Below are 18,426 nucleotides of genomic sequence, written 5' to 3'. Positions count from 1 at the left end.
ATTGGGCTATCTTCGAATCCTATCTCCAAGTATGCATAACAGGCAAGAAATTTGCTTTCACAGAACTTTAGTTTCCTAACTTTGAAAGCAGAGTAATATCCACTTCTCACTGGAGATGTTGTTAGCATTAAATTAAATGAGATTAATTTTATTTCAGTTGGAGTTTAAAAAGAAAAGTCATCAAGGAAAACCCTTTTGGTTACATAATTCTTCAGATAAGACAAGACTTTGTGTCCATTAGCAGATGGCAGGGACTTTAAAGAAGAAACACCATGCTTTTCTGAATATATTCAAATGGCAAATGATTAACACTGGATTTCATTAGAAGCCAAATTAAACTTCTTTCCCATGCTATGCCACTGTTATGCAGGATGCATGCTCTGGGCAGATTTCACGCATTTTTGTCATTGGGTTGGCAGAACTGTCAAATGCCAGATTTGAAAGATGAGGCTATCTACAGATGCTTGGATAATACAGTTAAGCAGAGAAACAAAAGTTAAAATATGCCCTGGCCAGTCCTGTGTGCTAGATGGCTTCAGTTTCTGCTTTCAGGTTCCCTCTCCTCCCCATTCCCACTGCTCTGGGTACATTCAAACATCTGTCTACATCTATTAGGACTTCCTTGATCTCTAGTTTCTGGATTCATCTCAGTTACTATGGGACCCTTTACACAAACTAGTAGATGAGAATGAATTACAAGAAAGCAAACCCCCGCCCATGCCACCCTTTGTGGCTTTGTCCCAGGCTGGTTGTGTCTGGAGACAGAAGTCCCGAGTTTCTGAAGGTCAATTCTCCTCATACCACTTCACTGTCATTAGGGTCCATCTTTCCCTCCTTTGCACTCAGGGGTAAGGGTGGTGACAGTTCCCACTGCATTGTCCACATATGTGTGTTATGATGAAATATATGCATCTGTCAATGTTTCAGAACAAAGATGATCAAATATTGGCAATTTCAAATGCAATGTAATAATTACATCATTAAACTGTTTTTCTTGAATTGACTTTATAGCAACTGAACTTCAGCATCACGCGAATAGCAACTAGCTAATATTTATATTTCCCCAGTTGACTAATGCGTAGTCACATTCAGAAACCATTATGAGGAGCACAATCTTAGAGAAAAAGAAAGAATGTTAATGACAAGTGTGAATTATTGTAAGCAACCCTCAGGAAAATTTTGGCAAAAGGAATCCATGCTAGTTCTTGGTGTTAGAGCCAAGTGATTTGACTTTTCTATAATACATAGAATCCTGGTGCACATGGCATGAGTTTCATGTCTATCTGTCTAGTAGACCTTAGGGTTTTTTTGATTTCTTTATGTTAGTATGGATTTTTTTCCAAGCATGTAGACAGAGAACTTGATCATGTTTGGGTAATTCAGCTTAGATGACTGCAAAACCATTCTTAGTGGCATAACAATGAAGTAATTGCTATCTTGGCCCATGTATAATAATCAGTAGCAAACTGAGGTTTACTGGGAAGCACTATTACATTGGTACAGTGTGCCTAGTATTATTTGCATTCCCAAAAAGTGCTCAATATTCTTTCCATAGATTTTAATAGATCATTAACACTGATAAATTACTGGTTAGTCATAAAACATGATTCATTGCACAGTTCTTATTTAGCTATGTTTCAATTATTCCCACCCCTTTAACATGTAACAATTACTTTCATGAACCACTAATAGGCTTTTCTACTGCAAAACTCAACTACAGACATAAATATGATTATAAGCAACTGATCAAGTCAACCATTAGCATTATGTTCAATATCTATAGGTACTATGTTCTTTACAATAAAATTAAAATCAAAGTCCGATAGTGCTTACTGGATCCCGTCGCACCAGATCACCATTGGGCACAACCTCAACCAGGTGGATGATGATAATGATCGAGTTCAGTATGTAAGTAAGAAACATGTTCTTGTGCAGCGTTACCCTTTGGCATCTAAGGTTCCTGGGAAAAAAACAATATAAGAAGCATTAAGTGTTGTAAAAATGTAGACATTTCTTGATGAGAAAGTTGAATAATTCAGATTTTCAAAGGAAAGCCTTAAAATCCATTTTCCATTGGCATTTAGTGACTTTCTTTTCTCATAGTGGCTTCCTATAATAGCTGGAAGATTGAGTGGGAAAATTCCTTTTAATGATAATAAATGCTATAGAATTAATTAAGAGAAAGGTCATTAGTAAAGTAACAATGAGGGTTTTGTATGTGCTTACAATCCAAAGTCTACTGTCCATTGCTGCGAGCAAGCACAAGGCATGCAGCAAATAAGAGGACAGTGTGGTCACAACTGTGGTGACAAGGCACAGGATCCATGTCCAGTGCTTGCTATCATCCCTCTTTTGTCATTTCCTGATGGCGGAGCTTAGACACCAACAATGAGCTCTAAATGGGATCAGATTCACTCTCATGGTGAGGCCAGTTGTGGTTTGGATCTGATGAGATTGACAGCCGCTACTCCTGTTTGGCACAATCTTTTCCTATCTTATGTGCACAAAACAAGTTTCTGGGTTTCCTCTCTACTTCATTGACTTGGACATATTAGCTAATGTTGATGTTCACATGAAAATAGAAGTTTGAAAGTTCCAAAAGTTCAACGTGAAGTAATCATATACAGACAGGTCTTAAATGACAAGGAAATGTATATGTTTGGGTTCAGTACAAATCCTTATACTCAAATAATTCCTCTTCCATTCTCTCTTTCTTCATACTCTGTGTTTCTGCATGAATACTATACCTTGGTTAGTCATAACAGTTATCTTTGCTATTGGTAATAAGAAGTTTCAAGAAAGCAGAAATGTTTGATACTGTCAATTGAGTGGTCTTTCTGGAGGACCAGAAAGTCCTCCAGAGAAGTATAATGATGAACACTGCACAAGACAAGATTGCTTCTTCATACAATATGCAAATATGGCAGGGGTTGACAAGTGGTTTTTGTATATGATAAATATTTCTTCCAGATGCCCCATGGAGAGCTGTTTTTAACATCTCCATGATTACACATGTTTTTGTCAACCGAGGAGACATGCTCTGTCTTTAGATATGTATTTATAAATCACAAAACATAATGGATATTTTTAAATATGATATTTAGCAGTCATAAAAGTATGGGTACCAATCAGTCACAATGAAGGCTAATGGATTTTCTAATATGCATGTCTAGATAGAACAAGTGGTATGCTTAGTATTTAAAATTATTTCATGGAAATGATGAGTCACTGGCAGAACATACAGTACATGTGAACTTATTGTGACCCTGCTAGAAATCACCAGGAACCAAATTCAAATGAGTGGCCCGGCCACTTGTTTCCCCAGGGTCTCCTTTTGTAGCTCTGTGGAAGCTTGCTATTGCTTCCTTGTGACAGGTTTTGCTGGAATAGTCTGATGCTCATATTTAATTTTTCTATTGTTATTTTTATTTTTCCAGCAAAGGTCATAGACCAAATGCCATCCAAAAAGACGTTATTCTATTTCATTAACTGGCAAACATTATAAACTGCAGAGAATCCTGAATATTATTCAAATTTTTACACAGATAAGATCTTTAAGCCACTAAATCCTTTATATAGTGAGGGAAGAAAACAGAGCAACTTAATTTTTCCTCTACAAGCATGAATTTTATATTTATTTTAACATAAAGTTTCTAGTGATACAAAAAGCATTATATTTATTTGTTTCAAGGTTACACACTTGCCTTATACCTTTCTTTGTATATTCAGAATAAATATATCACATTTGGATCAGGGACATATTTTAATGGTCTAATTCTAAGTAATATTTCAAAATTATTAGTAAAGGATGGGCTCCTTCACAGCCTCCTGAATAATCAGTCACTTTTAATTTCTCTGCAGGTTTCTTTAGCCTGTTGGCTTGAAGATGCCTGCAGGGTTCCTCCCTTGAACTGACTCAGTAAGACAAGTTTAAAGAGTCCTGATGGCTTCAGAGTGGGATTTCAATTGGATGATTTTGAATGAGGTACCAGTCTTCCAGACCTCTATGATTAGCTAGTGGCAAGCTGCTGCAATCTCTGACCCTACAGGCTTTATTTGTGGAAGAAAGATATCACCACAAGCACAGAATTAAGCAAAAAATTGATGATTTTGTTTTGCACAGGTTCCACATAAATGACTCAATTTAAGTGCACATATCATAAGGCTTTCCATTATACTGTGCACTAAGGATCTTAAAAGTGATGTTGATTGTCTGAAAAAATGCTGGGAAATTTAGCTAGTTAAAAGACAGATTCTAGTGACAGGTCAGCATTATTCTTTACTTTCACAATTCACCCTTAATGATTTAAAAACGCAAATACATGAAACCATTAGAAGAGCCAGTCACATTGTTTAATCTTAACAAAACAAATGTCCTTATCAGTTTTGGTTAGGTACTTGAAAGAAACATCTGAAAACAAGAACAAAAGTGTGGACAACTGCTTTGGGGTGTGGATCTTTGGTGTTACGGTAGTTATGTTCTGTGTTTATCATCATTTCTTCTTGTTGCTTTCCTGAAGAACTAGATACTTCATCTTGTGTTTCCTCATTATCAGACTCAGACTGTAAATCAGTTATATGTGTCTCTCCTTCCTAGGTTTAAGTTTAGTAGGCGCTGGGAATTGGTAGGCAGTGAACTACATTCAATTCTTCCCAGATGATCTGCCGATGCTAAGTGAAGGGTATGACAAGAATCATTTTCTTTTGGGACTGACTTGAGGAATACTTTGACTCTGCCCACGTACTGAATTTATAGACATTCATCTTGAGTAGCTTAATATAGAAACAATGGTTCAAAGACCATTCTTATTTTCTTTTTTATTTGACTCTCATACCTTCTTGCACATTTAAATAACTAGTAAAACAGGGACTCAAAAGTGGCCTCTGCCACTTATCTTTGAGCCACGGCTACATTTATTATTGTGTGTGATTAGAATTTTGGAGATTTTTCATTCTTTCACTTTTCTTGTGGTTTTATTAAAAAAGAACTCAAAGGTGGGCTTTGAGCGTCATGCTTTTTAATGAAAGCTGTTGTGAGTCATGATGATTTATTTATTTACCATGGTGAAGAGCAATTGAGAAATGAAGAGACATTCCAAAATTAATCATGTGTTGTAATTACTCTACTACGATCTGATCATTATAATTGAAAATGCTCTTCTAATTCCAGTAATTAATTCTCTTGTCTTGTTGCCTTCTTCTGTTAACCTCCCATGGAAGGAGCTTATTGATGATTTGCTTATGTCATTTACTAATCACTAATATTAGTGTAATATTTAAAATATAAGAATTGTGAGTATGGCAGAAATATAGATGTAAAAGGGATCAAGGAAAGGTATCTTGCTAAGTATGTGTTTACAGGTGATTATTTGCCCCTTGTATTAATTATCTTTAGTATTATCAAGGCAATATTTTAATAAAAATCAAATTAGCATTTTATTATTCTATCTATGAGTCATTATATATTTGATAACATGTAATATCACTTGAGCATGGAGGATTATTTGGATTTGGAACTCAAAGAAAGCTCTCCAGAATTTGTATCATTCCACAGTTGTTATTAATACCAACAACAACAGTGGTGATAGCATTGATAATTATGCTAAACACACACACACACACACACACACATATATATATATATATGTGCATTTATTTTGTGTCAATAAGTACTCTAAATCCCGGATTGTTCCTACCAATTTTTTTTTTTTTTTTTTTTTTTTTTTTTTTAGTTTCAACTTATTTACTTAACTGTAGTAGTGTCTCTATAAAGAATGCACATGTGGGTTACTTTAAATTCACACTGGTAAATATAGGTAACACAGCCAGTGAGGCATAAATTATGGGTGCTTTATTTTGATAAATGTTCAATGTGCATAAGCATTTCTAACTTGAAGTATGCATAGGTGTATTCCTGTGTCTGGAGAGGTGAGAATACAGCTGCATACACATGAGTGTGGAGACCAGAGGTCAACTTTTGAGCCTTCTCAGGGTGTTCTATACTTTTTGAGACATCATCTCCCATTGAGCCTGGACCTTGCCCTTTCAACTAGATTGGACACTGGGATCTAGTAACCATGTGCCTCTACTGGTCCCCCAGTGCCAGGGTTACAGACAAGCTAGCTGTACCTGGATTTTTACATAGGTGCCAGGAATCTTTACTTAAGGCCCTCATACTCTCATGGTAAGCACTTTCCAGCTCCAAGAGTTCATAATAGAAAGCATACAGCTACTTAAATGATTTCTAAAGATTTAAAGTCATCTAAAGAGGACACAATGTCTTAAATACATTGTATGTGTTTTTCTCATGTTTGTTTCTGCTTAAATTGTTCATGTATTAAAGAAAAAAGAACACCATTTGAATTAGTTTTGGCAGAGATACCCTGCTCTGGTCACTTATTATTTATAATAAAACCAATGTGCCTGTGAAGTCATAGCAGATGCAATTGCTAAACAATTTCTATAAGCTATTTCACCATTTTGGCATTTGTGTTTGTCAACTATTGGTGGTAAGCATCTCTATGAAGGAAATATTTACATGAACAAAATAAATACCCTCTTCCCTGCAAGTTGGGAATTTTATGGAATTTCCATAGCACCTATTGTACATATCAGATATTTAGCTGTTGTTCGGGATTTGGCTTTTATTTATTTATTTTTAAGAAAACTTGTATTTATTCTAGATATTTTTCATGGGTGTGTTTTTAATTTATTTTTTGATTTTATTTTTTATTCATTTTACATACCAACCACAGTTCCTCTCCTCTCCTCTCCTCCCCCTGCCCCCTTCTCCTCTTATCCTGCTCTCTTCAGCTACTCAGAAAGTGTAAGGTCTCCCGTGGGGAGTCAACAAAACCTGGCACATTAAAAAGGACAAAGTCCCCCCTCCCCCACCCTGTATCAAGGCTGAAAATTAGCAAGAAAACTGGTAAAGGAACTTTTACTGTATGACCACAGGGTCCTTATGAGTTTTCAGAATTAATATGGGAAGGAGGTACATTGCATTTAAAGATGATAAGGAATAGATCTTATGCTCTTCAGAGTAGAATTCCAAGTATATTTAGCTTATTTCTGCTTTCTTGCTAATTTATCATGCCCAATGGCACACGTTCCTACAGTCCCCACAACCCTACTCTTTCAAGAATTACTGCTATTTATGTAACTGGAAAATTAATAATAATAAAATGATGATGATGATGATGGAGGATGGCATTTCAAGAATTCTTCTTATGATATTATCTTGCTGGGAACAAATACGTAAAGCTCACATTAGAATAACAATAAAGTGGTATTTTAAATGTACTTACTTGAAAAACAAGAAGATCCCCATGGAAGCAACCAAAGCAGCAATCGACATGGAGTGTCCCACAAGCGCCAGGTAGTACAGGACGTATGCATTCTAGAACAGAAAGGGTTGGAAAAACATCTAAGTAGACTGTGGAAGGAACAGTAGTTTCTGCTTCTAAATGTAAGCATCAATCAATAAAGGTCCATCCTTAAAATATATCTTAAAATAATAACAAATATTTCAGAGGATGAAATTACTTTTTTCTGTATTAACGGTACACATAGGAACAAACTGAGTCACTTTCAAGGCCAAAGTTCTTGAGACAAATACCATTTAAAATACTGCAGAAGTGATTTTTAAGTGAAAGCTATTATCCCTAATCTTAGTAAGCAATCTTGGCAGATTTTGAGTTCTGGGGTCCTGTCATGAGCAACAAGTATATCTGATTCACTGAAGTGTAGATGAAAAATCTTTCCAGATTCTTCAGACCCCTGACACTTAGAGCAACTTAGAGATTAGGAAAATTGGTGTAGAGTTTTTCACTTTTAATTAACTTAAAATTCAAAGATATATACCTTTACGTATCAATTTAAATAAAATTGGAAATTTCCATTAGTATTTTCTTGGCTGAAGAAGACAACATTCTCTTTGAAAGAAATTTGCTAATTCTATTCTTTTTATCACCACAATTAACCTATTTCTGTTCTCCTGCTCTTATGTTAGTGGACTTAATATCTTCCTCAGTAAATTCATAACATTATAGTTTGTTTTTTATGTCTGGTACCTGAAGGTGAGTATTTCTTCTCACAACCATTTCTTTCTTACAACACCGAAAGTAATTTATTTAGATTTCCATTGCTCCTCATACTCTAACTAACATAGTTTTAATGTTCTATATAAACCTAATTAGCACACACCCATGAAATTCCTTTCACAGCCACATCATTTCTATCAGACTTTGTTAAGTGACTAGTTCTCCATTAGGTACAGACATATATCTATGACATGGAAGAGCTAAGCATTTGTAAAGGGCTTTGGTGAGCTCATCTGATCTTGAAGGTGGCCCACTTTGGTTTTGTCGTGTTATTTGTTGCAGTTTTAATAAAGGAAAACACTTATGTGCTTCTGAACTTTCCAACAGCAAAACAAGGCATGAAGTGGTTTTAGTTTCTGACTCAGTAGTTACTTAATGCATAGGCCTCTCTTTGACGGAAATGACTGGCCCATGTTGTAGCTGGCAGAGTCCTTCAAAGATTCTCTTTATAGCTAAATATTGATGTTATTTCTCCTATCTCTCAAGGGTAAAGGAGCTGGTGGTAGATTTAGTAATATGTTCAGATTTTTAATGTAGCTAAAGACAAAGTAGTATCTATTTCCCTCCTCAATGGACTTAAACACTTTTAAGCCAAGATATTATTAAAAAATTTTCACAGCCTATAAGGCACAGGTATTAACAAATCAGAGTTGACATCTCTGAAAATTGTCTGAACTGCTCTCCCTATATCAGTGGGCTGATGGGAGGCTCCACCATATCCAATAGTAAAGTTAAGATCATATCCAACATGTGTGTGAAGAGAAGGTAACTAGCTTGTTGCTCTCTGTAAATCAAAGGTTCTAGAACTCTCTCAGAAAGATGTGTTAGTGAGCTCCCTAAAATGCTGCCTAATTTCTGGCATCAGAGGAAATCCCATCATCTGCTCTGTGTACAGTATTATCTTTGTCATAATTGGCCTGATTCCACATTCAAGCCGAAGTACTGATACTGGGTACCAACAAGAAGGGAGACACTACTTTCTCTAATGTCCTTCAGAAGCCTGATTTCTGTACATTATAATCTGTTGGTCTTTTGCTTGCTTTTGTGGTTTTTGGTAGCAGATATTTCAGTTTTACATCCCTTTCCATGTATGAACAATGGCACCCTCACCCAATACTGAACTTTTAAACAGAACTTACGTGCAGTTTCTCTGAAGTGAAAGCATTACACAGAGTATAGTTGGACCAGGTTCGATTGCTGTCAGGGTGTTTAAACCATTCTCCATTTTCATCACAGTATTTTGAAACCTTTTCTGTTAATGGAACAGAATGGTGGTGCATTAGTATCTCAAATCCCAAGAAGAAAAGTAATAGCCTAAAGCTTATAAGCTATTCCTAAGACTGAATCACACTGTAGAACATGAATATAGAGATAACACAGACCATCCTGACATTTAATGTGATAGAGTGAGTCCAAGTATGGGCCTCATATGCCTTCTTGGTAAATGTTCTTGTTTACACTGTGGCATATTCTTGTGCACTAGAGCCTCTTCAGGATTCCAATACTGAATTCATTCTTTCACTATTTGTTTGTGTGGTACATGTATGTGTATATGTTTCTCTGTGTGTGCGGTGTGTGTAGAGGTCAGAGGTAGATGTGTTAGGGATTTTTCCCAATTCTTTTCCATCTCATGCTTTGAGACAGGCTCTCCCAATGAACCTGGAGCTTTCCAATTTGAACAACCTGGATGGATACTTCTGCCTCTGCCTTCCCAACATTGGGATTTAAAGATGTGCCTCTGTGCCCAGATTTTAATGTGGGTGTTGGTGAACAAACTCACATCTTCCCGCTTTCACAAACTTGTTGACTGAGACTTCTCAGCCCACCCCATCTGTCTTTTACCAAGTACTTCTTCAAAAATGAAAACCCTAACATTCCATTGGAGTATTTTTGTGATACTAAGGTGTAGCCCCATGTCAACAATTAAAACCATAAAGAATTGAAATGTGTTGAGGACAGACATATTGAAAATTTGCTTTTTTTTTTAAAGAAGAGAATTTGTCTCTTAGCTCAAATGCTTAAATGGCTCCATCTAAAAACTAGACTGAAAAGATGGATCTATAACTGGAAATCTTCACTTTGCTTAGCAAAACCTTGCATTTAAGTCAATATTTATAGCTACTTTGGCAAGAGCCCATTGCTACTTTCTAATTGGCCTGTTAACCTCAATTGCAGAACAACTTTTTTAAATGTTTCAGTCAAGTCACCTTAAATGAAATTACAGACCAAGATAAATGACATATCAAATAAGGGCCTGAAGAATTCTTATCATGCAAAATTTTGATTCCAGTTTACAGGAGGGCAGTTCTGGGGTGGCTGGATGTGATTTTTCTGGCTTTGATCAGGCAGTCCCTGTAGTAAGTGGCTATCATCACTAAATCTTCGGTGCCCACCTTCCCAGGATCATCTGGTATTCTATGTTTCCTAAGACACTGAGTGTGCCAAGCCCTAATAACTTCTAAACATGGTTTTCTTCATCTTTTATTAGATTCCATTTACCCAATCCCATTTTTCCACCCACATATTTCTGCCTAGTTTCTATATTGAGGCTGTGACAACCTACCCATATGCCACTTATCTACTCCTAAGTATTAATCATGGAACAGCCTCAAATCCAGACATCTATGTGTGTATACATGACAATCCTAAACTAAGTGACACCAGCCCTTTAATCTTTAATGTCACTTGGAACCTGATTGTCCTAGACTATCATTCTACTTGAGCATTGTAGGTTGCCATCTAATAATATGTCTGTGACAGGATCAAGAAATGAAAAAGCAATGAGTCTTTTCTTAAAAGTTATGAATGGACAACATATACAAGTTTGCATGAAGGTTAAGAAATATTTAATTTTGAATAGAGAGGTCTTGACATCATGAGGTAGAGTCAATACTCTGAGTATGAAAATACTTTAATGTGGAAGGTGATGTTCAATGTGAAACATCGCTATGTAACTTCCGTAGCTCAAACGGCTTTGGTTCCACTTGTCCAGTTCACACATTTTTATTCACAACTAAAACATAAAATGAAACTGAAGACCTTACCTGTTGTGTCAAAGTCTGGAAAGTAGTCTGGGCAATGCTGATAGGCCGTTACTCCAGCCGGAGTGTCATCCCAGCACAGCCATCCATCCCAGGTACGGTTGCAATATGGGCCTGGGAATTTATAAAGAAATTGACATCAGAAGATGTGATTTAGCTAAAAGACTGTTTACAAGAAGATCTCAGAGAACCAATCCTACTACTTAGTCTAGACTAACCATATTTCCAATGAGCCATTCTCATCAATTTTGGAAATAAACTTTCAAATGATTTCAGATTTTATATAGGAAAATATCTCATTGAATGACAGGCAGAGCTCTTGTTTTTCTCTGTAAAAGGTTCTGAAGCTGGGCTTCTCATAAAACAAACAGCCCTGAACAATGCATTTTAGTCCATTTATATAATTGTGGAAGAAATCTAAAGTGTTGCTAAGAAATCAATCAAATGGGCTCTGAGGTATGTTTACAAGTTTTTACTTATAGAAATTTTACCTTTTTAAAAGTATTCAGCCAAGAAGTTGAAATGATAATTTGTAAGGTGAGGCACTACCATTACCCGCAAAACAGTTTGAAAAAATATTCAGTGAAGGCATTATTTATCAAAATTTATGACAAAAAGTAATTACTCAAAAATCTAAAATAAATTTATGGAGGTGAGGGTATTCTCTAATTTAATAAGGCATGTCAGTATGGTGCATCTAATAAATGTTTTGTTTAGTTATTACTTAAAGCAAATGTTTTATTTATTAGTATAATAGAGTATACTTAATCATCTCCCCCCTTGCTAAGCATCTTTGTCTTAGAATGCTCAAGGTTATATAAAAGTCTTAATTGAGTCTTTTTATGTTTCAGGGACATGGAAGAGAATTCAAAAGGCTGTGTTAGAGCTTGGCTGTCAAACATTCTTCCATTTTACTTTTCTCTGGGATCCCTATAGCAAGTAGACTACGCTTAGCCCTGAAAATATTTGGGCTGCTACAAAGATTACTCTAAAGGAGGACATAGATTAACAATGCTTACTGAGGCAACTTATTTCCCCCTCTTATTCCCCATGGAACTGGGGGGTGGGGTAGCAAAAGAAAAGAAATAGCAGAGGTTGTCAATGAATTGACATTGAAGGGAAGATATGCCTAATTAATCCAAATCAGACAGGGTTTGCTCAGGTTCTGCCTCGGGCAGATTCTCTGCTCATCACTTTCTATTTCCCCGCCGTTATTCAGTCTTGTATTGTTCCTGCTTATTAGGAGTGAATGCTGAGTTATTGTGGTAATTTTGTCAGAAGGGCAAATGTCAGCCAAAATGATGTTAGATGAAGTAGGGGGGAATCGTTATATCGGCTGCACAAAATACACAAGCACACTATGATGTGAGAACTGTGTGCCTTGGGAAGAAACACTCCTCAATGATGTTTCCTTCACATGAGTTTTCTTACCTTCTCCCTCATAAGGGGGCAACTCCTGAATTCGGTCATAGCACTTGTACTGGGCGTCCAGCAGCTTCTTGCGCCCAACCAAGTACAAGAACGGATCGTGATTAGGGGTGGGTTCAGGCTCACTGTAGTTGGAAGGGGCCTGAAGAACTGGAGTAGGGCTCTGTATAAAAGATAAAATCATTCCTTACAAAGGAGCTCATAAATTAGCACACAAATAAATGTGATGATTTTAAAAGTATGAAAACATTTTTTTTTCATTTTATAAGCAACTTTTATACAGATTTTCTCTATACTGAAATGTATTACATTTCACATTTAAATTCTATTTATATTTTTTACCAATACTCATTTGCTATTGAGAATGTACAGCAACCATACATACTCACACACATCTTGATCATCTCCTATTTGAATATTATTGTGTTTGGAAAGTTTATATACAAACAAAACAAATAATTTGATTTCCAAGACATCTCCATTATGAAGCCAACTTTTCCCTTTTTGAAAATCTTAAGAATCATGTCTCACATATTAAAAAATAGAAATATATGTGAGTGTATTTATAAAATCCAAACTAATATGACTGAACCACCAAAGAAGGGAAGATTACAGTCCCTTGCAGGAGAGAGATTAATAGTTTATTTTATATTTTAGAAACCATTTGGGGGATCGCTTGATATGTTTAATCCTGGGACATCTCATTGTTTTCTAATTAATTTAGAAGCTAGAATTTCATATATATGGATGTGTATTTTATACTAGAATTTTTAGACATTAGGAATTACTTTTCTTAGGTTTGTGTCTTTCCAAAACCACATTCTGAATTCTGTCCTTATATGTTTGGCAGCTCATTAAGAAATGCTCTTGTATTAATTGGAAATTAATTAAGCCTGGGGGGGAGTATTATGTACTAAAGATGCTAGATGGAAAAAGTCTACACCTGTGCTTTCAGTGGCATCTTTATTAGGTTTGACACTGAACAGCACAAGTGGGTAGAACATGTGAGAGTAGGTACAGTTCAGCTGTTTGGGGTAGCTTCATACTTACCATTCTTGCAATATTGAAACAAACACCAGTGAATTTGGTTTGGAGCTTGGCTCAATAGAGATTGTTTCAACACTGAAAGAATGAAAAACCAGAACCTCTGTTGTCGGTTGAGCCACAGGAGCTCCTGGTCTGGTCCTTGCTTGAACATTGAGGGTGGGATTCTCCCAGTGGCTCCTGAATCTCTCACAATGACTTTATTCCTAAAATTACATGCAACTTGGGGTATTCCATTTACAGATGGATGGATGGATAGATAGGCAGATAGAGACATGAAAACGCAGATAGAAATATATAATATATTTCTAATCATGAAATTAGTGCTGCTTAAAAACAACATATACATAACATTTACATTGTTAAATTCTTACAACAATTCCATGCAAGTAAAATTGCTAATGATATGGTATTATTTTAATAACCCCAGCAGTGATATCATGAGACAATCAAGCAATATGGAAGATATGAAGAGATTCTACTAATTTTAAGTATTGTGCTTATGCTATGAGTGATTCAACAAATACTTGATGTCATGCTTATAAAGCTATCAATGAAACATGAGCATGTTACATGGCTCTTTCAAAACCAACCTACCTCTCTACCTACCTACTTACCTATCTACCTACATCTTAATTGTTGTTCCATGTAGCAGTTTAGTAGCCATATATGTGATGTCATTCTGGAAGATTATAGAAAGTGGCATCACACATATGACAACCAAGCTGCCACAGCAGCAGTCAGCAGATGAGGCATCACAAAGACTTTTTATGCAATAAATACTCAAAATATTTCAATATGCCAGGACCTGTTGTAGGTTCTGAAAACTCAGCAGTGAACTTGCTAGCATGGTTTCTGCCCTCATGAAGTGTACATTCTAGATGGTTTAATTCTCACTGAGCATGGAGGATAGAAGAAAATAATCTTAAGTGACTACATGCTAAAGTAACTCCTACTATATATGAGACAATCAGTCTTTTGGGGTTACTGGTGGTGACTGGAAGTATTGCATCAGTTAGAGCCTGTTTGGTATAGAATTTCCAAACAGTCCACTTCTGCTTGGTTCCAGCTCACTGTGTGGAAGGCAGCACTGCTAGTGACTGTATCAGGCACAATTGCTCACAAAATAATATGTATCTATCCACTTTCTTAAACATTTAATGAGAGGTCATTACCTACAGTAACATATTAAATGGCCCCATTTAATCCATAAAAAGTAATAATTGTAAGACAGAATATTAGCTAGTTTTAGAAATTAGCATAATTAATAGAATTTCCATGTCACTATCCTTGGCACTGAGTGTATATGTTACAATTACTTGTGTTTTTTTTTCTAGTTATGCTACAGTTATGCTACAGTGCTGTAGTGTATTAACCCCATTTTCCTACTATGATCAGAAGCCTGCTTGGTGTCCTATGTATTTTCTGGGGGAACACAACTAAGTAGACAAATGATAACAAAAATCAAGATACTTCTAGAAGAATCTTGTTTCTTTTTCTGTGTTCCTCAATATTGTCATTATTGCTACTGTCACCATCACCTGAATTATTTGATGCTCACTATGAACCCACCACTGTCCTAAGCCCACAGGGAGTGGCAATCACTGTATGACCAATGTAAAGGAGACCACAGAAAGGTGGTGGCCCAAACACAAAAACATGTACTTTAAGGACAAATAGGGGAATGAGTAGGTCGAACTTAATAAACCATGAGTGTGTTCTTACATCAGTATGTTACATAAAAAGTGATTATTTGGGTTAATTAAGACCATTTTACTTAAATTTCTTTCCAAGATATATCAATGTGAAATAAGCTGTTTTGAAGGAATTGGTGTGTTGAACTTTATGTGATTCAAAAATCCTCCAAAAGAAATATGCAATTAATACAAACAACACAATTTCTTTCTGTCATAGTAGAAACCACGGAGCAACCTACATACCCAAACATGTTTGGTAGAAAAGAGATGCCTATAAACCATATTTATTATAGCCTGTAAGTCATGAAAATGTATGCATTTTCTTTTTAATATTATAAAACAGAAGAGTAAAAGCTTTGACTAAAATTGACCTCTGTTAACTTTGTTAGATATCAAAATGATCTGTAGTGTAATTTATTTTGCTAATCTTTAGTAGTCTTTTAAAATTACATATATCTCTCCCCCAAGTCTTTTCAGGGAGATATGGAATAGTCTCAAAATATATTTAAATTTAAACATTGGTTTAAGTTCTAAAAATATTAAAAAATAAAATGTTCAATATTGTGTTCTTTATGACACAAAACTAAGAGGTGTTTATGTATATTTTACCAGAATTTAACTTGAGGAATGCAAACTAACAGTATAAATTTATGATAAATAAATACTATATTTCTACATTTATAAATATTATGTAAGGATTAGGCATTTATAAGCAAAATATTACTGTCTACCTCTACAACATTCTCATTGAGGTATTTCGTTTAGGTTTATGATACAAAGGAACCTGGATTTCTAAATATTGGGTTAAAATTATAAAATCATATTTTGCTAAGGAAATTTTCACTGGTTTAAAATAATATGATACTTTGGCAGAATAAACCAAGAGTTACAAAATGATTGCTAGGCATTTCTATAAGCATTTATTTGATCCACAAACACTCCGTTTCAAATTAGATTCATATTTACTGAAAGTCAGAAGTTTAGGTGGACTTGCAAACCTGCCACTTTACATGGTAAAGAATGAAAAAATGATGTCCTGGAACCCATTGCAAACCTTGCTTGGTTATAGAGTATGAGATTTTTGAATGATATTTATTGACAACTGTGATTCAGTTTCAAATGTTGTTCAGTGTGGTAACAGAGCAAGGATTCAGACAACTCTCATTTGCTTACCTCCCGTTTACATACTACTGAATGTGATGTGGTGGCGTGTTAATACAATAGATACTGATAGTGTTGTCTAACCGGCTAAATCTCCATGAATTGAGCAACATGAAGTTCTGACATATGAATCTGATCTTACAATCTGCAGAAGAATTACAGAGTGCCAGTGTTTCCTCAAGGGCCAAAGATTCTAAGTTTTTATCAGAAACATATCAGAAATCAGTCACTAGACTGATGGAGTTTAGGTGTTTTAAAAGTATAGAAGAACCCAGAAGCCACAATTCAAATCTGCTTTTCAAAAACACACAAAAAATAAACTTATCCAGGAAAATTCTCAACTTTCTGTCCTATGGAGATGATTCAGATCATTACTAACTTTTCCAAACAAATGGAATCCAGTTGTCTAGATAAACCATGTCAATAATTAAAATGAGCAAATGTTCAAAGGAAAGGCTTGTTCACAAAACGTGAAGAAAAGTGACAGTTTGAAGAAATGCAGTTTTGGTTTCCTTGCAATTGTCAGTTCACCCACACTCAGACACTCCTCCCTGCTCTGCACACTTATTAACACGGAACAGAATGATTTTCTTCACTTACGAGCAGAAGCAGGAACACCAGGGTGAAGCGGTTCATCAAGTGGAACCTTCCCCTCGGTTTGCGAGAGTGCCCCCTTTTACTAGAAAAAATAGAAAAGTAATAAAGATTAAAACAATACCGGTCTGATATCTTTACATTATTCCCTCTCCAGACACACTAAATATAACACACATGGAAACAAGAACATTATGCCTGTGACATACTTGCAGGTATGTGTTCCATTGTCCCTTCCGTTAACCAGACTGTTGTCCTTGAGGAACTGTTTTTTAAAAATTCTGATTGTATCTATTGACATTTGTTGTCAGCTAACATGAGATTTCCTGGCTTTTAAAGGTTAAGCTGAATGAAACAGTTTAATACAGGTTTAAGAAAGAAGGAAAGATATATTTGAAGCCAAATGAAATATGTATGAATAATCAGGTCATGAAATTTGTTTTAGAGTATCAAGCATATAGGTACAACTTTAAAGTTAGTATAATTTATTATTATTTCTCAAGTTTAGTAAACTATGTGTACTATATTATACTATAAAACAAACAATAGGAAACAAAATACAATATCTACTAAAATGTTTATCAGATATTCAAATTAACCCATTAAAAACTTATTTTTCACTATGACAATTTCAGTACTTTTTTATTAGTGATCTGTAAGGCTAAGTATTACAGTTGATATGTACATAAGGCCATTGATGCACACACAATGTATTTACTTGCCACCTTATATTCTGACTATTATTCATTAGGACTGATTGTTTTCCAATCCACTCAGTAAATTAGAAAATGTTCATATGTTAGAGCATTATGAGGCATGTGGGTGACCTGGGTGGGGTACAGTTCACGCTAGGATGTTGAGCACTTGGGAGAGTTCAGGAGTAGATATGTATTATAAAGTAAGATGTGGACAGTAACTAAAATATAGGCTGGGTTAAACATTCATCAACAAGGTGAAAGACAAATTCGGTAATTTCTGATTAAGAAGGCCAGAGTAGGGCTTATATTTTGAAATATACTGGGAAATCTAAATAGGACTGTGAAAAGCAAAGGTCTACTAGGAAGAGAAAATAAGAACAAGATGTGGAGATGAGAAAGAGGCTAATTGAAGAATATTAAGTTGAAGAGTCTAATTTAGTTGGAGCATAGCTCCTTGGATGCTGGAAGCAAGTCTAGGGAATCAGGCTTTGGAGTATGTGGGAAACTTATTAACTAAACCACCTTTGTCATTTTGCATATGAGCCATATACCCTGGCAGTTTTACTTTATGCTAGCCCTTCTCAGATAATTGATTTTTAAAATATCTATGTATGCCTGGCATCTCTCCTCATCATTTAAGTGTGATTATTGTTATTATTTA

The 18,426-nt window shown here is 35.4% G+C and overlaps 1 protein-coding gene across 1 annotated transcript in view; it reads right to left on the bottom strand.

Moving 5' to 3' along the window:
- The window catches only part of Calcr (calcitonin receptor), a 51,032-nt gene that overhangs the window by 18,596 nt on the left and 14,010 nt on the right, over nt 1-18,426 (bottom strand). The window contains exons 2-8 of the mRNA XM_051177208.1: nt 17,074-17,152; nt 12,575-12,734; nt 11,147-11,257; nt 9,242-9,354; nt 7,308-7,399; nt 1,834-1,960; nt 802-912 (exon numbers count right to left, since the gene is read on the bottom strand). Coding sequence (XP_051033165.1) covers nt 802-912; nt 1,834-1,960; nt 7,308-7,399; nt 9,242-9,354; nt 11,147-11,257; nt 12,575-12,734; nt 17,074-17,152 — 793 coding nt within the window. The remainder of the gene's footprint in view (nt 1-801; nt 913-1,833; nt 1,961-7,307; nt 7,400-9,241; nt 9,355-11,146; nt 11,258-12,574; nt 12,735-17,073; nt 17,153-18,426) is intronic.

This window comes from Phodopus roborovskii, unplaced genomic scaffold (genome assembly GCF_943737965.1).
Source record: "Phodopus roborovskii unplaced genomic scaffold, PHOROB, whole genome shotgun sequence".
NCBI lineage: Eukaryota > Metazoa > Chordata > Mammalia > Rodentia > Cricetidae > Phodopus > Phodopus roborovskii.
The sequence above is the reverse complement of the archived record's forward strand: the minus strand, read 5'-3'. Positions and strand labels throughout refer to the sequence as shown.